The following is a 27,827-nucleotide window of genomic DNA, read 5'->3' on the forward strand; positions in this document are numbered from 1 at the left end:
TAAGCCTGAGAGCAGAGGAGAAGGGAAAGAGCAGGTATAAAGGTGCTTGTACTGTAGAATATCTACATCAACCAGTATGAAACTAAAAAGATATGTATGCATGCAACAGAGAATTTATGTATTTAAAGGTGCCCCAGAAACGGCCTTCAGTTCATGAGTATGTGAGGATCTTAGTCTTATAAAAAATAAATAAATAAATATTTAAAAAAAAGGCTCGGTTCACATACTGAATTATACATGTATAACCTGTACTGGAGAAGATATGTTTCATTGACTGAGACGCCTCCTCCTCCTTTTATTCCCTTTCATACATGATGATGTGAACGCTCATGGAATCTCTTTCAGATGAAGATTCAAATGGAAACGGTGAATATAAAAACACAACAGCTTTATTTATTTATTTTCGTATTCGTTTGCATCCAGTTTTCTCCAAATACTTCAATTAATAAGCAATTAGTGTCACTTAACCACTAAAACAAGCAGGTTGGTGCTCTATTGTTTTATGCAGAGTAGCCTAATGATAGATTCGGTTGGGAGTTCAACCCTCGAGCGCTGTGCTAATAAAGCAACAGCTCTCTCCTACGGTCTTTTCTTCCCTCTTTGACTCAAGGTTTAATTTAATGAGCTTCACTCGAGTGACAGATATACTGCCTCAGGATGGACTCACAAATACATGACAGAAGAGTAAAATCAGATGTGCTAGGGAATCCTGGTGACTTAGTGCTCAGCGTTGGCCATCTCCCTCTAATACTATCCTGGGATTTGAATCTCACTCCTCGTCCTCGTAAGTATTATTTATGGTCTCCTTGTGTTCCCTTGGAGAACTTCTGAATGATGATGTATTTCTATAAGAGGCATTTGAGATTCGCAGAGGTATATGCTGCTGAGATTGTGTGCAAAACTGAAGGGGGGGAAAGTGTGTATGGAACAGAAAAGCTCATGTGTGTTAGATTAAGGGAGGAATTGCATACGGTGAATAAAGCCTTCAAATTTAAAGATTTATTATATCCATTTTTTTATAAATGTTTTCAAATTCATATATACAAAAATGCATTATTTCAGAGACTATTTGTTTTTAAATATGCAATCAGCAGCTACTTTATTAGGTATACCTGCTTAAAAGCTAGTTAATATAAATATGCAGTTAACGTATTTCTTGATGCAGACACGGTCAAGAAAGGGGATTTAAGTGACTTTGAACGTGACATGGTTGTTGGTGCCAGATTAGCTTGTATGAGTATTTCAACGGATAGCTTTGAGCTTATACGAAAACAAAAGTAAGTGCAATAACTACTTGTTACAGCCAAGGTAGGCAGAAGACCAGCTTGTTGCAGCAGCAGCAGAAGACCACTCCTGAATAAGAACAGTCTCACCAAGATTGGAAAAATGTTGGCTTGTCTGGTAAGTCTTAATTTCTGCTGCAGTATTCAGATGGTCAGAATTAAGCATAAACAACATGAACGTATGAATCCATCTAGTGTTGTATCAGTTCCCACTGAGGGTGGTGGTGTAAAGGTCTGCATGAGTATTGTTGCTGATAATGTCCATCCCTTTAAGACCACAACACACCCTGAACATAGCACGTCACAAAGCTCACATTATCCAACCTGGTAGAAAGTTCTATCTAATAAAGTGGTCAGTGAGTTTATATTTTTCCTACCTCTACCACTTAAAGGTGGCGGTAACACATAGAGAAGCTGTTTTTGGACTACTGTTTAACAATAAAAAAAGAAGAATGTGTTTCTCTGCTAACTATCAGACCCCAGACCAATAAAACGTGTGGGCCACAGCGAGAGCCATTTAACAGCTTTTAAAATGAACAAAATTACATCCAGCGTGAACTCCACCAGCTTAAGATAGCATGCTGCAAGTCTATCGCAACTATGGCCAATTATATTAGAGGGGTGTTAAGTCTTCAAAGAATAATGATGTTACTTGAAATGCCCATCCCTAGTTTACAGGGTCATTAATCTAAGACACTATGAACCTATAAAGTGTGTAAACACTGGCTACTGCAGTTTATAAGGTTATTTTATTTATTTGTCCTTTCTAAGAAGTCATTATAAACTTTCTAACTGCCAAAAGATTAACATTACTGTTCATTACTGAAGTAGAAAAAGACTGGACTGAAGGACCAACTGACTTTTTTTTAATCTCATCTTTTTGTTTAGTACTTTCTGTTCCCTGTGTGACCATGTCCCATTTATGAGAACAAGAACAGAAGACATCAGCGCATTCACACTGGCAGGGAAGGGAAAATGGCCCAGGAAAGGCAAAAATGAGGCCACAGGACAGTCAGCACCCAAGGGTTACGAAGAACTGTTGAGTCAACCTTCTGCAAGACTTAAAGTGTCCAACAGCTAGCTTTAAAGCCAAACAGACACGTGAGAATTTCTCTTTTACAGTGAAGTTTGCATCGTTTCACTGCAGCTCAAATATCATGTTCCTGAGTAATTCAAGGTCATGATGTTTAAATTACAATATACTTGACTGTCAGACAGTTTAAAGCTATGAAATGCCAAAGACTAACAATAAATATATTTAAAATTAAGAAACATCTGGGTTTTTTTTAAATTATAGCATACAATAGTTCAGTAGTATCATAGTTGTTGTGCATATTCTCCAAAGTATTTGTCTATTTTCAAACATTAACAAGAACATAAAGAAAATAAAGCCTCCAGTAAAACAGAGAGAAGGAGTAGGAGGAGGAGACACTGATGGCCAAGATCATTTGAAAGTATTTATAGAAGTGGACCAGGACAGGACTTCCACAAGGGACACTGTAGCTACAACACTGCCTGAACAAAGACAGGAGGAGAGGTAAGGGATGCAGAGGGGGGGGGGGGGGGGAGAAAAAGACAAGAGGAAAGGTTGTTAACAGCTTGCAAATACTGCAAGCCGTTAGCAAAAATTGGTATATGAAATAATTGGAGAGGGAGAGATATTTGAGTTTCTGCTCGAATTGGCCGAAGCTATGATAAGGGCTGGAAATGTAGGGTTTTACCCCCACCCCCCTAGCATAATCCACAGAAAAGACGACACATTAATGTAACAGACAAAGAAGTCTGGTTTAATTGTATAAGTACACAAAGTACAAGGAATTTCCAGGCATGCAGGGAAGACGATTTCAAACCAACTAAAGAGCTTAAAAAACATTAATACTCAAAGAAAAGCAAACCTCTAACAAGTAGCTAGAATTTCTTAAACACTAATCATGCATCCTGAATGAGAAGTCCCCCTAATCGAGTCAGACGTATCTGCAAACAAATACACACTGCATTGTCCCCTCAAATGACCTAACTGCACTCAATATCCTGCGACTTACTCACACATACTGTAGTCTCCTCCCTGCAGCATTTAGACCGAACCAGGGAGTCACTTAGCATAGCCAATTTTAACCTGCGCCACGATACATAACTCACGCCTGACACCCCGATAAACATCTAGGTCAAACTGCAGGATATCCATCTTATCTCCGAGACAAACAAGACATACACTGATCGTCCTGACATCACACTATATACGAAAGCAAAAAAAAAACAACAACACACACACACACACACACACACACACACACACACACACACACACACAGATTCTGCTGTACAGCTGCTCCTCATTATTGCCTGCAGTGCCTGCCTACTTGTCAATCCACCATCAATCATTAGATTTGATGTGTAAGACACGGGCATTGGATTTTGCATTTTTAAATGTCTCAGCCAGACTTTAGAGACAGATCTGGAAGGACTGTTAGTAATGAATGACTGGTTCATTTTGGAACAAATTAACGCACAATCGAATGAGCAGATTAAAGAATTAATTTGTCGTTTCCAAATGCTGCAACTCGACTCGTAAAAGATGACAAGCCATCAGCAGTTTCATTTAGTAATGCTGTGGTTTTGTATCACCCCCAATCCCTGCCCACCCCACCCCCCGCCTCGCTTCCTCCTCCTTCCCTTCTGCAGAGCTCAGGCTCAGAGACGGGTGGGGTGGCCCTGTGGTGAAGATGTTTTTAATCTGTGATTTGGGGTGAGCAACATGACTGATGAAATACTGCCTGCCCCCTTAGCTAAAAACACCTTTCCTGCTTAGTCATATATACACACACACACACACACACACACACACACACACGCTTTAAGCTCCTTTGCCTCGCACCAAAACACTATCCCTCCATCCAGACAGGTCCTCACAAATTCTCCATCATTCTCTGCCACAATCATTCTCCACACGAGGCGCAACTGTTTCTATACGTTCTGCTATAAATCGATAAAAAGGGCTCGCACATAAGATGTATGGAACCAAAGTCAATCTTCTAACCTTGTGGCAGAAACGTACACACGCAAGCTAAACCACTTCAGCTTTCTCTTGACAACTGTTTGTCGTACAACCAAGAAAGATGACAATCTCATTCGTTTAAGCATTAACAGTACTCTCTGTGCCCACTGTCATTTCAGAGAAGAAGAAGAAGAAAAAATAAAAATAAAAATCACGAGTCGCTTACATTAAAGCCAAGATATTAAAACTTCAACATATGTTTGTGTTGCTGTGTGGGCTGTGCATACTAAACAAAATACAACCACAGACTGTAGATCTGAAAAATGAATCCACTGCTCAAGTGCTTTGAACCTGTATTCTTTCCAAGGGGCCGCTGCACTAGTTTAAAATAGCCAGATTAAAGATAGAGCTTGAATTAAAGGCAGATTGTTTATGGTTTAGATCGAATCATTAAAAGCAAAATAAACTGTAAACAGACTTTTGTGTATTTTGTAAAGTGGTTTTGAGCAACAGTTCTCCAGGCTTTACAGCAGATGAGCAGCATCTGAAAGTCATGGCTTTAAGAAACAGGGAAAAAACCTGACACAGGACCTGTCTGTTTATCTGCTGTTTGTTGAAGCATCATCAGAAATGTTCTGAAGGGTGTCTGTCAAGAAGCCAATCTCAACGAAAGAAAGCAGGGAGGAAAAAAGGCTGAGGAGTGCCAAATTACACAAGGACGGAACTGAAAATCGGTGGCAATCGATCTTGTGGAGTGATTAATCCAAATGTAAACATTTTTGGTCCAAATAGCTATCAGTAAGTATGGACAACATCAGGAGAGAAGTACAAAAGTGAGGGTCAAATGCCATCTGGTAAACATGGTGGAGGCTCTGTCGCGGTTTGGGGCTTAGAATAGAATTAGGAATGCATAAAAGTTCAGTCAAATGTCTGGAAAGGGCCTAATTGGCAATGATTTAATTTTCAAATTTTTAACTTGCTGCCGATGCAGTGAAAGCAAACCTGGACAATGTAATAGTCATGGATTGACCTCCCCACCCTGGACCTTAACAATGTTAAAGCAGTGTGGAATCAAAAGGCAGCAAACATCCAAAGAAGAGTTGCATATCCTTCAAAAAGCCTTGTAAATCCGTCCTAAAGACTACTTAAATTACAAGAAAGCCTGCCTAAGAGACTTTAAGATGTCAAGGTGGTCTTACCAAATATTGACTTTCCAGTTTGTTAGAACTTATACTTCTATACTTTATTTCTATCTCTTTTCCATTTTCCTAGCAAAATACAAAGAAATGACGTGAGGCTCAAGACTTTTGCACAGTACAGAGAAAATGACTACTTCTCTCCTGATGCATTACCTCAGTAAAAACCCACCCTACTGAGTTTATAGTCTCAGTCTCTAGTTTAAATTCATATTCACTATAGAATAACTTACTTAAAAAAAAAACTATTATCCTAACTACAGCAAAATGGATTTGGCAGCTTTGTAAAGGATTAAAGTAACTTATGAGTGATCAGTTTCCTTTGCTTCACATCCAAACCTTGCTCATCGTCATGCTTAAAAAAAACAAACAAACAAGCTGAACACTGTCAAAATGTCACACTTAAAGACTCAAAAACAGGATAAAAACAAATGTGAGGGTCACAGTGGCTACATCTATCTTTTATATAAAGCTAAGCATTTACCCTGCTTTAAATCTTTGTTATAAACCAAGCTAACGACCTTGAACCAATCTCATTCTTCACAGGAAGACATGAAGGTAATAGTGATCCTGTCGTACAGCGTACAACAACAACAACAACAAGATTAACGTAATTTCAAAAATGTCAAACTTTAGCTGCGTATTTGTTTAATATGAACACTTAAAAGAATAATTATTATTTCCAAATCATTACAGCTCACCTAAAAGAACCAATCTGGATATATAAGTGACAAATATTATGTACACTGCCAGCATCTAGTAACCTAGTTAAAATTCCTCCCAAAAACTTTACTGTGGAATTCGGTGAGCTTTCAGGTGACTAGAGATCACAGTGGTGGATCAACTTCTCTTCCATTGGTAATGATGAAAAATGACAAGTATCTTCCTAAAGACATGTGCCTCTCGTGGCTGTCATGCACTAGTGTCATCATGCAGTTTATGCAAACAAATAACACGCCACAAATCCCTAAGCTGGTAACCGGCATGCTGATTAGCCTTCGACTTTTTACACATACCCTGCCAGATGTACTGTTTTTGGCATGTCTGCAGGTATAAATGGATGCTTAAAAGATAAAGGCAGCTCAGTATGAATGCTATTACTGTCTATCGTTTTATTTTATGAAGTCACTAATTCTTAATTTTTGACAGGCTCTTGGCAGGTTATAATTAGCCTTGCAACAGGCAAACAAACAACTAGGAGGTTCATGCCTAAGCGTGTGTGTGAATTCAGCTCTAAAATCCTTTCCTCAATAACCCCTTTTATCATCTCATTAATCCTTGCTGTCCGTCCCCGTGTGCAACTATAAGGTAAAATTCTCCTATTTGAATATGTCCACCTCATCCTTCACTTCCATTAATGCAAAAAAGCCAAGCCAAAGTTTACCTGAGGGTAAACACACAGGTGGCCAAGCCACAGAGTGCAGGCAGCTGATGGTAAGATCACGAGAGCGTGCTATTAGGGAAAATCTTTGGATTGTTTGACTCTCTTTCATCCTCTGAATCAGTCTTTCCGCCTCACCATCATCTCACCACGGCTTTCAAATGTAAGGCCTCATTACCTCAGACAAAGCTTAGGCAGTGTTAGAGCCGTTCCTCTAGAGCACACATTGCATTTTGCATGGATCAGTTAGGATTTAGGAAATTTAGTATGTATAATTATATTTTATATTTGTTTGTGTACAATAAACAATGTTGTCCCTCCATTTACAGGCAGAGGGTCTTCTTCATAGCATGTTTGCACCACCATGCTTCCATAGCAGCAAGTGTCTTTATCTGTGTTTTCGGGGCCTTCAGATCAATACAGTTCTATTTATAAAGCGCTGATTTACAATAGCAGTCGCCTCAAGATGCTTTATATTGTAAGGTGGAGACCCTACCTTAGTACAGAGAACAGCCCTCCAATCAAACAACCCCCTCTGAGCAAGCATTTAGCAACAGTTGGAAGGAAAAAACTCCCTTTTAATAAGAAGAAACCTCCTGCAGAACCAGGCTCAGGGAAGGGCAGCCATCTACCTGATCCATAGTAAAGCCTGATCACTGCTGCATTGTTAAAATTGATACCAATATTTGGTGATTTAAAAATATATAGACATATTAGCTGATCTTTTCTTTCCTTATCAGATACACAAATTGGTTTCATTAAAATGTTATAGCTTTTCATGAATCTTACTAAGATGATGTGACAATGCTGTTGCTTTTGTGATATTTCAAGCATGTGATGCAACATCAGGAAAATCACTGTTTCATGCTGATAACCAGGTTAAAGAGTGTTTCTTCCATATCTTCTTTGGTTTTTTCCTTTTTAATTTATGTGTCGCTAGAAATGCTGATACCAACATACTGGCAAGTAGCTAATATTAGCCAATATATCGGTTGGGTTCTACTGAAGGGCACAACAGCATTTTATTGTACATACTCTCCTGACTATGTTGGGATTATGTTTCTTCTTTTTTTTTCACATTTTAAGATAGTGTGTCTTGAAATTTTCTACCTCATTTATTTTTCTGTTTTTATTTATTTTTATAAATCTGCCCTCAGACAATGCCTAAAGTGTACCACCAACACACGGGTGTTTAGGGCAGTCTTTGTCTGCACTAAACCAAACACTGTGTGATGGCTAATGTTCCTTGCTGACACTGGAAATCTTTGTGCCCGTCTGATCGCTGGTTCATCTTTTTGACAGTCTGCTGCTCATAACTTTACAACAAGTAACTCTGGAAGTGCACTTCACCTGCTCTGAACTCAAACTCTGAAATCCACTGAAGACAATGAACTTTTACATCCTTTTCACCACTTTGTCCACCTTTGTTTAAACCATCTTTTACTCCCATTCACCTTACATGAATTGCTTTTTTATGTCTCCTTTTTACCGTATCCCCTTTTTGTTAACCTCCATGTCCTTCCAGCCTCCACATCTTACTTCTGCTCTTCCTTTCATCATCCATCGAGACCCCCTCACCACACCCTTAAATCCCTTTCCTATACAGTACCCCCATCTCTTAGAAACTGGATGACTCCTTTACCCTTTATCAAACTTACATATTGGAGTGACAGTGCCCAGCCAGCCAGAGTGAAAGAAGAAGAAAAGTAAGGCAAAGTGCTTCAGGAGACTAAAGGGGAACTACCCCTGAAGCACACCTCCGGTCTTGTTTGAAGCATGGGCTTCACTTGCTGCTGTACTTTCTTTCCTCAACTGTCTTTCTACATCAAGGAAAACTCTGGAAAAGGAAGGAGACACCGGGCCTTTTGAGGCACCTCGCTGGAGAACCAATTTCCTTGCAGTAGTCAGCAGGGTTCCGTGTTAAACCGGGACAAATAAGTATGGCTAAAACAAAAGAATAAACATGCTGCTGGCTAAGCAGGCCGGGAGATCTTAAATTGTGTTTTGGTATTGTAATATTGAATTGCGGCGTTACATCACTTACTGCCTTGGGATGATTTCATTTGCAGTGCTACTGTAAACACTTTGTTCTTAAATGCCCTCCCACAACACTGTTAAAGAATAAAAATTTGGCCTTGATGAATACAGTATGAAGAAAATGCAGCTAATGAAACAGATGACTAATGCAGGGCAGGTTTTAAAAGCAGCATCCTTTGAATGATTTCCTTTTTATTTGCATGTAGTGAATATTTACATAGCACTCGGAGCAAATTACTAAACAAGGGGACTCTGCATATAGAAAACATACTTTAACCTTTTATCCATAATTAATGGGGTGATGAGTAATGATGATACTTAACCCTACGAAAGCATAAAATGACACAGCTGTAAAACTTTATGGTTATGGTAATGAGACATAATAGACTATAAAGGCTTAGAGTAACTGTTCCGACACATCACATATGTACCATGCAGCATAAATAGGAGCTTAAATTTCGATATCAAGTTACAACTTCCAATCGCACAGCTTTAAAATATAAATATTAAATCTGCACAAATTAGTGCCAGAAAGGCTTTTGTCATGTATACAATTATCTCTTTTTATGAACGACTCTTACGTGACATACATTAACGGTAAGTCCTTTCAAACTAGCTGAACATATTGGAAAAATGAATAAAGATTTCCTCTGAAAATTTTATTTTCCGTCACAAATATGCAATAGCCTGAAGAAAAAAGGTCCAAAGGGCCCCTGCAGTTTCATACACAGATAAACACGACAGGCTTGAGGGCAGCCAATTTATTGTGCGTGTCATTTTCCACAGCCCTTGGTGCAGATGTGCGAATAAAACATTGCAAGATAACTTTGACAGGAAAGAGAAAGAGGAAAGAGATATGACGCACTTGGAGATTAAAAGGTACTGCGATAATAAGGTGTCCTTTGTGCTGTGGGGCTTCATTTCATGTATGGCTAACTGTTTAAAATTTGTTATCGCATAAAGAAAACCATGCACAACATAGATGAAAGGAACTGGTGCTCACCATTAAAGATGAGGAGAAAAATAATATGAAATAGAAGAAACAGAATAGAAATGAGACAACAAGAATAAGTACACATGTAAGCTCTTGAATTCATGCAGAGGACTAAATGAAAGAGAAGCTAAATACATTAACTAGGCAGGGAAATGAATCATTTTTATCAATCAGGGTTAATCCAACCAAATGTGTGTATTAAAGACATCATGGGTCATCTTCTGGGAACAGCTTTAATCAAGTCAGCTCAGTGCCCATCAGCACTAATGCAGTTCCTAAGATTTTCTAATAATCTTTGATTGAATAAAATCATTTCAAAAGTATACCATGTAAACATCAGTCTGAGTTTACATTATGGGCATTTAGCTAGCGAGAAAAGCAAGACCAAAACAACAAACACACGGTCCTGTGTACAGATGGCTTCTTTTGATGGGGTCATTTACATGTATCCTGGTGCAGGCAGTGGACAGAACAATGCAATTTAAAAAGCCATCAGTGGATCGCAAGACAATCAGACACAAAATTACAAAATTAATGAATGCATCAACAAGTCAGCCACGCATAATTAAACTGAATCTGGCTGTCTTGACAGAAATATATTGTGTTTGTTCTACTGGAAATGAAGAGGAACTGTTTAGCGAGTAAATGTCTGCCTGAAATGAAGATGGACTGAAACACAGTTTGATTGCAAAAAGAGCATTATCTGTGTAAAGGGTAAGCCTTCTTGCTACCACCCATGATCTGGAAGGATGCACAAATCATTGGTGGCTGCTAGAGATATAGTCTCTGTGTTTTTATTACTAGCACCAACTGTCAACACCGTCGGGGAACTGAAATAAATGACTGGACCTGCTATCAAGCAGTCCCTATTTCATCCCATCTGCATCTGCTGTTCTCACTGAAAATAATATAAAGGTCTACAAAAGGTAGGACACGTGAGATTAATCTCTGAATTTTATTCTCTATAAAATGTCAAACAATAGCGATATTTGTGGGATAGCTGTGGGATATTTTTCACATGTATTTTTACTTTTATTATCTGAGACGCCAAAAGATTTGTGATATTTGCAAAGAAATCCGCCACATCCTTACATGTTAGCAGAAAGAACCAGCAAAATTCTCTGTTTTTCTCCCCTTGGTCACTCTTCTGTATATAGTTTAGTTTCATATATTGGGATTAATCAGTCAATGAAGCAACTGCAGCAGCAGTTTATTTATTTTCGATTCTTCTCTGTGTTGCTGCTTTTCAGGTTAGTTTATTCTTCGTTTACCACTTCTTCTTCTTTTCTAACTGTGAACATATACTGCAGTTTTCACAACATACCTTGCCACATACTTAAGGTAAAAGAGGACGACAAAAAGGCGTGTTTTGTACTTGAAGCACGGAAGAAATTATAAAGTGTAGCACTAAAAACCTGGAGTTTAAACCTCACTTCATCTTGAAACAGTAGCCAGTTTCTAATGAAGATTACTACCAAGTGGAGAGCAGAGAGGGAGTCCATTTCAAACTTGGCAGAACACCAGAAGGGGGGAGGCGAGGCTAAAGGGGGCACATGTTTCACGCCAACACTGGTGTTCTGAAAGATGGTGGGCTGGGGCTGGAACACACCCAGCTACCTCTGTGCCCTCTCAAGGTTGGCTGCTGAGAGGAGTGGGAAGAGCCTAAACCTTTGCCCCCTGCATCATCCGGTGTCCTAATGTGACGCTGACTATCTGCACTGGCTGCAATCTAAATGAAAATAATTCTTCTCTGTTACTGAAAGACATGGTGAGGAATTTTATCATAGAAGAAACTAATACCCACCAAGACCCAGATGTGACTCAATTAGATGACACAAAATTAAATGACCTTCACGGCAGAAAGGTAAAAGATACCCACCGGCAAGGAGGAATGTGATGAGGCAGGTTTCTTTTGGCATGTACAGCTTTAAGCGCGAGCCGCTGAAGACGTATTCTACCACAGCCTCTGACCGGCCAGCCCTCTGCAGGAAGGGCAGGAACTGCTTGGCTTTCTGTGTCTCCTGACCAGCAAAGAAAGAAAGCGAAATGGCATCGTCAATTTAAGTCACAGCTGGACTTTTTGAGAAGGAATAAAAAAACCAAAACATTTCAAATTTGAAATAGCTATGTAGACAAGACACAGCGTAAATAGGTTAACAGACAACATAATGTGTGTGCTTAATTCAGATATTTTTACACGTCGATCAGATCCACCCAATTAAAAAAATAAATAAATAAAAAATACTCTCTTTTCCCGTTTCAGTCTCTGTTCTCAAGGGTGAGTCACTAGCTTAGTGGTGTGCTTGGGCCAAAATTACAAGCAGAGCCAAATCATGTGTATTGAAGCCGGTTCAGTGATGTAGTGGCGGCGGAAGATTTGTAAACGATAAAAAAAAAATATTTAATATGCGTCTACTCCAGGCATGAGCATGTAGGCACAACAGACCAGTGAGTCACTGCCCAGTGTGTGGCAGTGTGGACATGGGAGTAGGCACGAAGCCTCAGAGGAAAGGACGGAGCTAAAACGAGTAAAGTCAGAGCGAAAACATGTGTTCTCCCACTGTTATTGCGAGTTTATGCGAGGGTCAGAGCGGTTCAAAACCACAAATATCAATAATCCCGTTCCTTTTTTAGAGAATGCTACACTAGACATAAAGCAGCAACAGAAAAGACGGACGAGAAAAACCATGCAACGCGCGTCACCGGGGTTTTTGAGTATTCGAGTAAAGGGTATGTGCTTCAGTCATAAGATGTACCACCTGAACTGCACCCACTGCAATCCAAAATAACCCCCTCGGTGGGAGACGTCAGAACTGCACGCTTGCTCGTACACACATTTACAGCACCTGCAGTGTGTGGGCTGTGCAGTCTAACTTGGTTCCGAAAAAGAAAGAAAGAAATGAAGAGACATGGGAAAGGAGAGGACCTCATTATGCAACCTTTAAAGGCATGAGGTGAGTCAAGTGCTGTATCTACTCTCCTCCCACTACCTCTGTACATCTCCTACACAATACATTTATAAACCCATCCTTGCTCTATTTGTGACTGCATCCCACTCAATGTACATAATCCCTTTCAGTAAACCTGTACCACCAAAGGATGCTGACGTATAGAAGCGTGTAAGAAGTGTGTGAGTGCTTGTGTGTGTGAGGGTGCCCGTGTATGTCCGCAGTTGCATGTAGGCGTATACCAAATTAAAAAAAAAAAAAAAAAAAAAAAACAGCGTGAAGAAAGTGGATGGATGCTGAGGTGTGGAGTTGCAATGTTGCTATTTTGGTCCTTTTATTAGAATGCTCATTACATTAGCCTAGCCAAACAACTGTGCATGTGCATGCACGCGCGTGCGCTCACGCCCACTGGCATCAATCCTAGCTGGTGCTGCAAATCATGCATCTCTTATTTGAAAGTGACAGAAATGCTATAGAGGGGCTCTGCACAGCACTCATGTGCATGTCACACATAAACACATGATGGAGCACAATCGCGCTAAAAATGCAAGGACGGCTCCGACCTTTGTGGGCTTAATGGGACAGAATTTAACGAGTGTGATGTGCAATTCTCTGTGTGGCCTATAATAATTTTCTTACTACTGTTATAGTTAATTATTGAGCACCTCCCCGTGCAACCACTTCCAAGTCATTGCCACATATTAAATGTGGTCAGTTTAGCCAGTTAAGTTGGGTGGAGGTTTATAAGCAGGAATTGCATTAAACCTCCCAGATGAAATATAAGAGCTGCTCAGTCAGCACAACAATTCCCTGTCATAATTATTTTTACAGGGACTGCCGGTAATTTATTTGTGCTGCTGACACAATGAGACAGGGAGCCTACAATGATGACAACGTAGAAGAGCAAAACATCTGAGAGCACTTATACACAGCCACATATTAATGACTTATTAGCCAGACTCTGAAGTCCAGTTGGCGTTAAAGAGCTTTAATGATTCGTTCAAATGCATCATTAGAGCAGAGCTTATACCCTCACTGGCCACTTGGTTAGGTATAGCTTTTTAACTACTGCTCGTTGCCACAAATATCTAAATCAGCCAATCACATGGCGGCAACTTAATTCATTTAGCTATGTAAACAAGGAGAAGGTGACTGAATGGGGATGAAAGTTGATGTAAGTCACGAGACGGGCTGGTGTGCGTAATTCAAGAACTTCTGATCTACTGGGATTTTACTGCACAGCTACCTTTGGGGTTTAAAAAGCCTCCATGTGAAAGCAGTAATTTAAATAGCCAACGTTAATTTAAGGTATGCAGAAGAGAATATCTGAAGAGACAATACAAGCAGTTGGGCTACAGCAGCAGACGACCACACTGGCAGCTCCTGACAGCTATGAACAGGTAACTGAAGCTACAATTTGCACTGGCTCACTAAACAGAAGATTGGGGGGGTGAAAAGTTACTTGGCTCGGTAAGTCTTGATTGCCTATTGTGCGATTCAGGCAACAGGAGGGGAGAATTTGGTGTAAACAACATGAAAGCATAGATCCCTCCTACCCTGTATCAGTGGTTCAGGCTGCTATTCTATGAATAGAATTTTGGGCACACTTTGGTCCCTTTATTATCTTTTATGACTACAGTGTTCCCATCTCCTGGTGGCTGCTCCCAGCAAGATAATGGATCAAGCGACAAGGCTCAAATCATCTCAAACTGGTTTCTTGAACATGATAATGACCTCCACAGCCACCAAGAGAGAACCTCCAGGATGTGGCGAACAAATCTGCACCAACTGTGATATTCCATCATGTGAAAATGAACCAAAATTTCAGAGGAACGCTTCTAACATCTTGTTGAATCTGCGCCAAAGAGTGAAGGTAGTTCTGAAGATAAAGAAGGATACAACCGGGCATTAGCAAGTGAACTTGAAGTGTCCAATGAGTGTGTCTGGCCAAATCTATATAAACACAGTTGTCTGCAGATACAGAATAAACTGGGTAACTGCATCACAGCCCATTATAAGATAAATAGGCATGATTTTGAACTGTGAATCATGCAAAGCTACTCTAGAGTCCAAGAATAAAAATACAGAATCTATGAGTAAGAAAAAAAAGAAAAGAAATACAGACTAATTAATTTAACAAAATGTCTCTCCGGAGCAAACAAGAGTACTACAATAGTGAGAGAGACAATGAGGTGTTAATGTTTCTGAAGTTCAGTTTCCACTTGTTAAGTGTCTTGTCAAAATCTATAAGAGACGGGGAGTCGACAAGCACAGTGTTAAGAATTTTGCTTCTATACACACAATGGGTTTCAAATGAGGCAATCAAAATGTGATTGCTTTCAGCTTTAATTAAAAGGGTTTAACAAAAAGAAGAATTAACCCTTTCAATTACAGCCATTTTTGCACAGTCTGAATCCTGTACTTAAAAGCAATCGGACAAACACAATCATAAATGAAAGGATGATTGCCATAAACTCCACATAAATAAAACTACATATCTTTAATGAATAAAATACAAAAAATCTATTTTTATATTAAAGTGAGCGCGACAGCGACGACAGGGTGAACAGAAGACAGAAAGACGTGATGATAAAAATTTGAAAAACTGCGAGGAAAAATGCATGATTTTTAAAAAGAAAAGAAAAACAGGGGGGGAAAGTGCACCAATCACCCATCACTTGTTACTGAAATACTTTTCCTCACACTGATGCTCATTTGGTAAGCACTCTCAATCAGGCTTCATTAGCCAAACGATGCCTCTATCAAGCCCCTGGGCACACGTAAACAAGCTAGGACCAAGTCTCGCTGATGATTCTATTAATGATGCTGCATATTTTTAGAGGACACTTATAGGGGTGAGTCAAGGATTAGAGAGCGTCTTCTGAGAATCACTGGCCTGATGTATCTTCAGGTTGTATGCAAATGAGTCTGCATGACTACATGTTAATCAGCGTACATACATTTTTATTCCGCTTTACACAGAATCTGCCAATCTGTATCCATTTATACACAAAAACATACTCACCCCAGAGATGTCAGCCACTCTGTGGATGGGAACCTCCTTCTTGCTGTGCAGCCCTTTCCCATTTTTGATGGCCCTGCAGTAAAAGGGTTAAGCTATAAACACATGTCTCTCAAGCATAGCTCAATGGCTTTATTAGATGGAAAAAGCATAAGACTGGAGGTTTATTAGACCTGGAGAAACAAAAGCTCTTTCTTTGTCATCACTGTAGATACATGGAGAGCTACTGTGGATTTGTAGAAGTAGAATATAAATTCATTCTGTTTTCTTTCCCTGAACTGCCATTACAGCACAACTGAAAGCACTAGTGGGAGGATTTTTTTCCTCCTCTCAGCCAGATAATCTATATGTTTGAGATGAAAAGTCAAAATGATGGCAGAAGAATAATAATGGAAGAAAAATTACAGTTATACCAGCGAAAATGAGGAGAAATTGAGAGATGCTTTTATAGAGAGTCAGCTAGCAGTTTTTAGTGATGGTTACCACAGCTCCAGGGACAAATAAAATGAAGATGGCCTGAGGCTGCAACTGCGAAGTGGGGGCGAACATGCCACAACTGGGTCACTGGGATGCAAAAGCACTGCCTTTAAGGATTGACTGTGTACATTCATATGAGCATGTATACATGTGCATTTAACAGCCAGGAGGAGGTTCCTTTGAAGGCTCTGGGCCACTAGCCTTGTGCAGTGGAAACTAAAAATAAAGTCAAGGCCACAGAAAGAAACCTCCCATCAACTCTAATAGAACCCCACCAGGGACAGAGAGAAAGGGAGAGAAGAAGAAAAAGAGAAGGGGTAGAGAGAAAAGGAAATGGGAAAAGAGGAGAGCTAGACCAAAGAAGGACAAAACTAGCTAAGGTGCAGAAATAAGGACAAAATGCGCAAAGGAAGAAGGAAAGCGGGAATCAGGTGAGAAAGGAGAAAAACAGGGCAACTGGGCAGTGACACACGAAAGAAAGAGGAGAAAGAGTTAAACCAAGAGGCTGTGGCTGCATTTGCTCTACCTATAGCAAGCAGATCCTAATCTGTGGCAGAGTAATAAAGCCTGTACTAAATCTCTCCTCAGCATCTCCATATAATTATTCTTAGGCACTGTGTAAAGAGCCTCTGATTTAATGTCTAGCACATGGGAAGACGTGTGTTTATGTCCCTTGGCATGTAAAATAAAAAAGGAAAGGGCAAAAATGCATGCATGATTCAATATGTGAGGGTAATGACATGTTTCTGCAGGAAAAAGCAGCAATAGCTGTGACACGCTGGAACTTATGACGGTGGTGACGCTAAAATACACTGAGAAATTGAATTATTTCACCTTTGCAGTGCAGCATTTAACAGCAAATTCAAAAGAAAACTGAAGGAGGAAAAAAGCCTCAAGGTCATTTTTTTTAGTCTCCTACATTTCACAAAAGCAAAATCTCTCAAGGTCAAAAGAGAGAGTGCACACATGTGCGTCACAAGCATGTTTCGTTTGAAGCAAAAAATGTGTATTTCTGAGAATTAATCATTTCAAAGACCCCCCAGCCCCCCTTCATGCCACGTGCACAGCAGCGTTAAGTTCAAGTAAAAGGTAGACGGAGAGTGCTTTGTGTGAAGGAGCGTGTGTTCCTCACCGTGCCTCTGCGGCAAGCAGTTCGTCATAGTGGGAGGAGCGCTGGTCATCATCTTGTCTGTATCTGATGACTGTGGCAAGGCCTTTACTTACGAGAGCCTCTGCTATGTTGCTGGGGAACAGAACAGAGAAAGAAAGATTAGTTTAATTAAAAACAAAAAAACAAGCAAAACCCCTCGGCTTCACAAAGGAGCTCTAAAGGGAGCTAGCTCAACGGGGGGGGGGGGGGGGGGGGGTTTGCTTACAAACAAAGGTCACTTAAATGTTGACAATGCACACTTGACTAACCCCTTCTACCGTGTGATACTGATGTAGGGAAGAGAGGATTGAAGGCAGAAAGACGGGGACATTGTGCTGCTTAATGTAGCACTTAGTTGCTAGCCCTTGGACATCAGTGTTCTAGCTAAACCATGGGAGAAAGAAATGAAGGGACAGAAAGAAACTCTTCAGAGTATTTGTCAACATGGTGCAGGCATGGAGACTGACGCAATCATTCAGCCCTTGTTGATGCCAGTTAAACGGTTCCTTTTCTATATTTTAAAATTCTTCTGTTGGAAATAATGCAGCTAAATGGGCGATAACCTGAAAGCAATCGTCTTTAAACTATGTATGAAAAGGTTTTAGGCATTTGATCCCCATTTTACTTTCTGCAAGCAATAGTGACACAAGAAACAAAGCCACAGAAAAACATTTTCATGGACAAAGGGAACAAAAGGTCCCTCAACAGATGGTCTTATAATCGAATTGATATTGGATGACGTGAAACGATGGAAGCACTTTAGACAATCTTAACTCGCACAAGACTCTAAAAGTTCTCCAAGACTGTTAGATCTTAAGTGTACTGTGCATGAGTGTCTCGTGGAGTGATTTCGAACAAATAGCCACCCGCTAAGTTTCCAGCAAAACGCAATTCTTCGTAAACAAGCTACAGAGTCTCGAGTCCATTACCACAAGAATAGCTCATACAAGGTCAAAATCCTCTGCCCTGCTGACCAAATCAGGCCCTGACCTCAGGCCTCATGGGGAGCCTCACCAACTGTTCCATCTGAAGCAGAGTTGCTGGTTCTGGTTTGACCTGACCTCTGTACGGACATGCACTACCAAACACAGGACGGCTGGTTTGATGAAAAGAAGGCATCTACGTCTCCATGTGCGCATGTGCTTGATGTGTTGAGTGATATAAACAGAGGGAACCAGAAGATAAGTGTGGCTTTTAACTTTTTTTTTTATTATTTTTTTTTTTTTGAGTGAGAACAGGCTTCTGACGTTTCATTTCAAGCACTGCGGCATTAAAGCGCCTCTCTGATTAAATTTGAACCTCTGAACAGTTGTAGTAGTAGGTATGTGTCCTCATATCTTTGGTACTGTGTAAAATACATGTTTCAGACGGATGACCCGAATTCCTTCAAAGCAGAGTTTGTAGATAGAAAATAATTGCTTGCACTGAGGTGACCTTTTTCTTCTTTTTTTTAATATGAACTTAAAAGACAAAGAAACACTTTCAGGTTACTTTATGATTGATGGTGAGATTACGAGTAATATGGATTTAAAAATGAATATTTTGTGTCATTTTACAACAGATTAACCTGACTTTTAAAGGGTTTAATAGGGAAGCAGCTGTACTAACAAAATAGAAATGTGTTAGTGAAATAATTTACACTGATAAATTACGTGCTGTGTGATCTCCCAATAAGGTTGGCTCAGTGGTCTCCTACTGCACACTAAAGACAACCGAACAAACCTAAAGTATTTTGATTTGCAGTTTTTCTATACTTCCATGTTTTACTTAGCCTTTCTTGTTTCATATTGCTGGATTATCTCGAGCCATTCTCCATCAGTACCAACTCGGATTGATTCGGCGTGACTCGATGCGGCACGGCTCGCCTCAACTCGTTTTCCATTGCAATTGAGTACCACCTAATGTGTGTGGGTTTGTTATAGTAACACAGCCGAGCGTGTCCTATGACATAATTAGTACACAACGCGAACGCCACATCCAAAAGGTGGACGTCGAGACATCAATATACCTCTCATACTGTGGCTTTTCCTGAGACTCTGAGACCACAGTGTTGTTTCTGTGTATCCATTTCCATGTGAAGCCATGATTCATCGAGTGATGACACTGACTAGCCAATCGGTGGCATACTCTGGTGATCGCCTCAGATCGCTTGGAACCCCAGGGGAGAAGGTACCTGGTACCAGGTACTATCACCTAATGGAAAACCCTGAAAACCGTGGCAAGCCGACCAGAGTAGGTATTAATGGAAAAGGGGATTAAAACGGTAGAAAAGAATATAAAGCAGGCGACTCAGTGTGGTGCATGACTTACATGCCGCCAATTGTGACTGTAGCACAGGTACGCTCTGGGAAGGCAGGCGTGCCTTCTCCTGGACCAGTAGCTGCTCTGATGTAGTCCACTGTCACGTTGACCTGAAAGGGGGAACATAAGGCAGAGGTCAAACAATATACCAAGAGTAGAGAGACAAAGTGATGGCAACAACGGTTATGGTAATAATTAGTGTGAGAAGTGTGTTCTGGCTTATGTATGTGTATCAGGGTCTTTTCATTTGTCCCAGTTCTCAAGGTCACCCCTAGTCAGTGTGAATCACATCAGCAAGTACTGCAGATCTCCCCAGAGGAGGAGTATTAACACACAGTGGGTGTTTGGGACAACACACACACACACACACACACACACACACACACACACACACACACACACACACACACACACACACACACAACAGTGATAGAACCCAAATGACCCCACACTGTGTGTTCTCAACACAGCTCCCTGGGGATAGACTCCAATCCACCCACCCCGAAGATACAATTTTGTCACTCAGCTGCGTGCATGTGCAGGCAGGAGACAGGGAAAGCCTGCTTTGCGGGCTAGACACAGGCAGACAGCAGTAACAGCAGGGATGCAGCCATACCAGTATACACCATCGGTAGTTTAAGAGCTACGTCTCAACCTTGTCAGACAAGTGTGATAAGACGGAGGAATATTAAAAAAAGGAAAAAAGAATGTGGGAATTTGACTTTGCATCACAGCGCCAAAGCATAGACATGAGTCCAACAGACAATGGAGGCAGGCCTATTACAGGGACATGAAAGAACAACATTGGCCTGTCGTTAGATGGGACAGAACGAGTATGTAGCGACGTGAACAGGGGAAAAGAAGAGTGCCGTGCTGTTCAACAGTAACTGCAACTGTAATTTCAGAAAGGAGAAAATAAAAAAATAATAAAATTAAAAAAAATAGAAAATAAAAATTTTGTACTGGTTTTGTGTGAAATTGTTCTTAATGACCATGCCCATATCCATGGTTAGGCGTGGGAGAAGAAGAATAAAAGCCAAAGCAATGTGACACAAGACCCCGAGTGCAGGAATCAGAAGAAACAGGAAATAGTAAAAAGGAGAAATCCAACACAGAAAGAGGAGACTGGGGGAGATTTCAACATCCAAGCAAAATGTAATGCTGGATGCTATAAGCTCTGTATCTGAAATTCCAGTGGTTCCCCATTAAGCAAGGTGATGACAGATTATAACTCTGACCAGCAATGTTAGATTAGAGGAGTTCCAGGCCTATTCTCCACGGGCCATCTACCAGATCTTCTGATAAGGCAGAGCCATCTATAAGAACCCCCCAGAGGAGAGTGAAACAGAGGGGGAGAGGCAGTGGATGGATTAGAAAGTGGGGGAGTGATAAGGACAGTAGGAGAAGTGAGAGACAAAATGCGTTTGTTCTGCAGAGGCGACAAGCAACATGGGAATATTCAGTCAACTCTGCCAAAGGAACAAAATACTTGTTTTTCTTTTTACTATATACTGGCGTTTCTGCGTGTATACTGGCAAAGGGTTTAGCGTGAAGAGGATTTCAAAAAGACTTCGAGTAATAGTTGTTGTTTTTTTGTTTTTTGCAAATTTGTATTCTGCAGTAAAAAAAAAAAAAATTGGCTTATCAAATGTGAGTTCTGTGTTCACATGCCTAGCCAATGAGGTCATTCTGAAACAACGTAAGGCTGTAGCCACAAGAGAGAGGGGAAAAATGGATGTTGCTGCAAAAATTTTGCATCTTCAACCTTGCGGCACAGAAAAACTACACCGCAATCCCCTAAGTCTAAAGACGGGTCACTAGTTCAGTACGAAAAATCAAATCTTCCTTTCTGCTTCTGAGTTACGATGTTGAATAATGGCCAACACAGTGGGCTTAAAGAACATTCGGAATTCACAATGATCAAATGTCACAGCTTCATTCTGTGTCTAAGGGTATAAGAAAGGTCTTTTTAATACCACTTTAATTTTAATATAATGCCAAATTTTCAATGGAGAGATGTCGACAGTGAAGAAGTTTGGAAAAACTTTGGCATACAAAGCAGTTTGTTTTCTAAGGATTTCCAGGCATCGACTTTAACCACCAAGAGAAATTCTTATTCTCGAGCTATTTATCTTTAAACTTGCATCTTAGACTGAGCTTTACACCAGTGTGCTGTAAGCCTGGTGGCCCACTGGGCCTAAACCAGGCCTGCTGAGAATTTCTGTAATTCTAATATTTTTTTAAACGGGTAAGCTACAACTGTTAAGTTAGCAATGTCCTTTATCTTATCATCTTGCTGTTACCGTTTACTGTATTTTTCCCTTTATACATTTTCATAAACATTTTAAAAAAAAAAAAAAAACCCACTGTGACCGATTAAGTTGAAGTAGCAAGCAAGCAAGCAGTTATTAATGCAGTCATTGTGTAAGCTAAATGTATAGAGATGGCTAAAATAGCAGCACTGTGTGCTGTAAAATCTTGTGGGGTCATGACTAAAATATTCAAGACTCATATCCAAGTGAATTTAAGACATTTTATTGATTTTAAGGACATAGGATTTATCATTTCATCCTATTATCTATCATAAGCATATGAATTGGTAAGTTTTGACCAGCTCAGTGAACTTAACCTTAAATACCTGAATCTAATGATTTCATCTGCCCAAATGGATCTTTGTGCAAATAATAAAAAATAATGCCTTATGCCATGACTGTTACCGGCACGGATGCATGAAGACTAAGTCGAATTAGCATTCAGTGCAAACAACCTTTGCCAATAACGCAACATAATGACAGGCTCGTGACTGTGGGGTTGTCGAGCTTCCTAGAATGAGCTCCATTTGCGATGGTCTTAAGTGAAAGGCTATTACAGATAACTTATGCTAAGCTGTGATATGGGAAAGGTACCATGTTGTGAGAAGCCCAGTATGGGTTCTGCATGATGGGGTTTCCAGACAGGAGCACAGTGACAGGCAGCTTATCCCAATAGCATGTAGGTGATTAATTTTTGCTCTAGCTAAAAAAAAGAAAAGAAAAGAAAAAAACATGTCGTTGCTTGCACGGTCTATCTACCCAGCTCCTCACAATTTGTTCTTTTTGCAACTATTTAAAATGGACATGGCAACAAATACACACTTAAAAACTTGTAAAGATTCATTTGTAATCAAAGACTGCATTTAACAGTGCTAAAGCTTTTAGTGGAAATTTCACAGTTCAGTTGTTGCAGCATGCATACCAAGGTGATAAAAAAAGAAAGCGGTGGGTGTGGGGTTGTTCGACATGCAGGAATACACACAGGTGTTAGAACAGCCTCACCTGCACCTGGATGTTGGCAACACACAAGAGACTATCGTATATAAAAGACTGGACATTTTTAAGCTTCGAAGAGAAAAAATGGAGGAGAAAGAAAGAGGGATAATTAAGAAAATTAGTGCAATACGGAAAAAAATGAGGTATGAAGGTACTGTAAGAGAAGGGAGACTGTGTGGGTGAGTGAACAACCGTTTGTGTGCAAGAGAGTTGCTTAGGTTGCTGCTGTGTTTTAGCAGGCTATAATCACAGCTGGCTATCATTTAATGAAGTGAGCTGTGCTGAAAAAAAAGAAAGAAAGAAAATACTGGGACAGCACAATACAGAGAGGACGAGGGGGGAGTAAAGGAAGAGGAAGAGGGAGCCCCATCTGGGTTTTCAGCCATGGGACCTGATGACGCTTTGACTACCTGCTTTGCGTCTGCTTGAACACACATACCTCAAGCTTTTCCCAAACCAACTTTCACATTCACTCACACACACTGCATCAAATACCACATTGCGCACACACACACACACAACATTCTCAATTCATTCACACACTGATGTGCACACCAATAAGAGGGGGAAACTCTGTCGCTAACAGTACTACACAAGCAGCTGCATAACAGGAGCCACTTTGAGCACGCAGGATTATCCGAATGTGCTCAACCCTGATAAGTGGCTTAATGCAACATTTCCATTCTACTTTTTTTCTGCTGAGGCTGAGACCCAGGCGCACAAGAAGCACTACTTATAAAGTTAGCCACATCAAGCTTTTTGGGATTATGTCACCATGCAAGCACTGCCATTTCAATGGGGGTGGCGATATAAATGAGAAAGACCAAGACAGTCAGTCAGAAAGACGTAGAGTGACATCAAGAAAGGAGAAAAAGAAAATGCCTTAGTGTATTTATAGCCTACCATAAAGGGATAGCTCAGAAGAAGTTCTTGGATATGAGATAGAAGGAGTTACTGAAAAATTCCAACACCTTCTACTATTTGTCACATTTAAAAAACAAAAATCATCAAGTTTTAGTTTCAAAGTCTTAATGTAAACATGATTAAAATTAAAGGAAATTAGCATGTGTCAATATGAAACTCAAAAATGTCTAGTTGCAGGAGCTGCTCAAAAGGTATTGAACCAATTCATTTTTGCCTCAGAGAGTTATAGCCTCTGCTTGGGCAAAAAAAAAAAAGGGAAAAAAGCAGTCTTTTGAATATGGATATTAGATATGCTTTATAAAAGATCAAAAGCCCCACGCTCTCCTTATAGAGATGAGGAATAGGGGTTTAACAGAAAGAAGGGGGAAAAAAAGCATTTAATATAGCTTTATTCTCCTAAACCAGAGCGCTGGCATTAGGGTATTGAGCTGAGCACACTGAGACTGCTGGTTAATGCTTAGTCACGTTCTAGCAGGTTTAGTCACAGGGAAATCTGCTTGTTTTCCAATTCCCGTAATGTATTGCGCTCTTGGGCTTAAAGGAGAAGCAGAGGTCGATATGATAGTTCAACCTTGTGACTGGAAGGGACCATTAGCGTTGGTCAACACCTGTTCGAGATGATGCTGAAATACACCTACTGTTATCTGACAGATCTGCAGTTAGAGGGAATCACATCCTCTGCTTCTTTCAGGGAAGACATGAAGCAAGAACTTCCAATTTACCCCCCAACAATATTGAGGTCAAATCTTTGTCTGCATTTGTGTCAGAAAGCAAAAGGAAGACAGGATAAAAGTGGGGCTTTCTCGAGAAAAATTTCAAGGGAAACTGTGGTCTTGGAGTCTGCTCCAAATCTGTCTCCTTGGAGCTCATTGTTCTGAGACAGGATGACAATAAGTGGGTCGACTAAACTCCTCTCCTTGCTGGATCGCAGCATGCATCTGCACACTTGCATACCTGCATCCAACTTGACACCACAAGTAGGCCAGGGTAACATTGATTAACATTAAAGCCTCGTGGGTTGGATTTGTGCTCAAAAATATTCCCCCATCATCATTTTTGGGGGGTTCAACACAGCAGGTAAAGAACAACTCTTGTTCCTTCAAAAGTCAGGTACGGCTGAGTAACTATTTCTAAAAATGATACAATGTGACAAACGGTTTAACCTTGTGTCTTTGGAACAATAAAGAAACAGGAGGAAGGCAACATTCCAGAGTTGCTCTGTTATTGATTCACTAGTGAGGAGAGAGGAAGCTGTAGTGCTGGCAAATGGGCTAGAGCTCTCCACTTAAACCTAACTCACTTCAAAGAGCCTATAAGTACACACTTGGGGGAATCTAACGTCAATACTAATCAAATGGTGAGGAATATGGTGGCATATGCTATATATACAGTTCTAAATTCATTCAGCAGTATGAAAAACATGCAGTCAAAGTCATAAAGGGATGTCTTCAGAGTAGGGACGTGCATGATTAGTTGTCTAGGCAACGGAAATATAAGTCGGTTAAAGTAATTATTCATACTCCATACATCCATTTTAGCATATTTATCCAATTTATTATATATTTTATTAAGGCACGATGGCAGTTGTCTACCCTGGTCTCTGAATCTCTTCAGTACTCTAATATAGAAGTAAAAGCTTTTATGTAGGCTATGTCAGCAGACATTCAACCACTCAGCTGCAGCAATGCGTAACCACATTCTGCACCTGCTAAGAAACAAGGCTACTGGTGTTAGTACTGCTAGCATTAGTCACAATGTACAAGCTAATCTGGCACTATATGTTTGCAAACTGCCACAGATTTCAAGCAAAATGTACATTTTGAGTGTTGAAGAAGATAGTTAACAATTACAAGTAGCTTTTACAGAGACATGCAATATTTATATGGATAGTGTTTACTCTCATCACATAGATTATGCTTAATTTATAGTGTTTCTCAGTTTTAAGCTAGTCAGTCATCATTTTTGTTCTCTTGTTTAAATTTTTACTAATTAAGCCACCACTCTAGAGTCAGTCTTTGATTAAATGAACCATAGCCTAAAGCAGCAGAACTGTACAAAGTTCTTTTAAAAAAGAAAAAAAATACAGTTTGAGTCAAACTGTTTTGACAGCAATCAGATCAGAATCAGAATACTTTATTGATCCCTGGGGGAAATTATTTTTTTGTTACAGTGCTCCATTATAAACCAACATAAACCAACATTAAGACAAAACAGACAATACGCTAACTAAGAATATGTCACTTAACTGCACTTTCTATGAAGTTAACTCTTTGAAATGATCTTCAACTTAACAGAGAAGGGAAGCACGAGGGCAGATCTTAAGAGAAATGCCATGTAGCGAAAGCTATTGGATGATACTGTAGCAAGAGAGATGGTAATTTGCCTCGGGTACTAAATGTTCTGTGGGAGTTCTTTGCGCCCTGCACATATTATAGCACTGATTAAGTGGTCAAGGTTGATTTTGCATGCAGACAAACAGATCCTTAATGGCCACCACTTCCAGCTATACCTTGAGTGATCAAATCTTTCAACGTGTCATGAAGCGGTGCTTCCACCTGCATTTAGAGCTGTGTACATGTGATTGGATCAGCCAGGATTCATTTGAATACACTGGGCAAACAGAGCCAGTGATTCAATCCTGTGAAAACATGCATAGTCAACACACTTAAGACACTAACTCCTTTTGACGCACACACAATCATGCGTACTTTCCTCTGCAATAAATACTACAAAATAGCGATTTGCCAGAGGCTTAGAGAGAAACAGTAAGGCTTTAGCTGAGTTGACTTTTGAAACACCCGTGGGTCTAAGCAAGAAACACCGTGAAATCAAACTTAGTATAAAGACAGTGCAGACTGATATGAGTAATGTCACATGTTCTGAGTTGCATGCCATTTGTACTTGCATGACTAAACAGTTAAAGGCTACAGCGCACGAGTGAGGGTTCTGATGCATGTTTACATATACGTCATAAGCTCTAAATTAAGTGTATATGTATTGTGACATCATCTATATGCATGTCCATGCACCATAAACACATGAGCCACTGTTTGGTAGACACGCCCTACAGACAAGCCTTTATAGTCAACATGACATTAGGTGACACGTGCATATTTATCACAACACTGTCACATCTTTTTATTCCCCCTACCCGCACGCTCATCTTTCCAAACACAAACACCACAAATAAACAGCGCGATCATTATTCGCACTTCAGTCGCAGAAGCCGGCTTACGGCTGAATTTTCTGTCATTAAAAAAAAAAAAAAAAAAAAAAAACAACATTAATGAGTATGATTAAAATGACTGTGATGAGAGGCTGGGACAGAGATATGAATCTCACTCTCACACGGAATGCCAAAAGTAACTCTATTGGCTTTTGGCTTTGAGTGGGTGCGTGTTTTTGTGTTTATCAGCCTGCACTGCCATTTTTTATTTTATTTTTTAACTCAGTTGAACAAGTATGAAGGTGTGGGTGACATGTTGGCTCCATTTATTGTAAGGCTGTTGTAGTTTGGCCCCATTAAATCGCTACAATTGTTTGGTACATTCTCGTACCACTGGAAATACATGCTGAGACTTCACAAAGCACACAAAGGATGGATTTGTTGAGGTCTAAGCTCCAAAATTTTGGAAGTCAATTGCAAAACAGTATTGAATTTATGAGTTAACTTCTATCTGGGGAAGTCATTTTGTCAGGGTGATTGCGCATAATGACAGTTTCCATCAATCTGTGCTCGCAACTGCATTTCCATGTAAATTTCTGCAATCTTTTCCATCATGGCCCTATTATTATATGGCCCCTGTGCATC

At 40.1% G+C, this 27,827-nt stretch overlaps 1 protein-coding gene across 1 annotated transcript in view; it reads right to left on the bottom strand.

The window, feature by feature from the left end:
- snd1 (staphylococcal nuclease and tudor domain containing 1) overlaps positions 1-27,827 on the bottom strand; it is a 176,159-nt gene that overhangs the window by 116,176 nt on the left and 32,156 nt on the right. Inside the window, exons 12-15 of the mRNA XM_026146181.1 lie at positions 19,794-19,894; positions 17,466-17,576; positions 15,860-15,932; positions 11,766-11,907 (exon numbers count right to left, since the gene is read on the bottom strand). Coding sequence (XP_026001966.1) covers positions 11,766-11,907; positions 15,860-15,932; positions 17,466-17,576; positions 19,794-19,894 — 427 coding nt within the window. The remainder of the gene's footprint in view (positions 1-11,765; positions 11,908-15,859; positions 15,933-17,465; positions 17,577-19,793; positions 19,895-27,827) is intronic.

This window comes from Astatotilapia calliptera, chromosome 17, assembly GCF_900246225.1.
Source record: "Astatotilapia calliptera chromosome 17, fAstCal1.2, whole genome shotgun sequence".
NCBI classification, from domain to species: Eukaryota; Metazoa; Chordata; class Actinopteri; order Cichliformes; family Cichlidae; genus Astatotilapia; species Astatotilapia calliptera.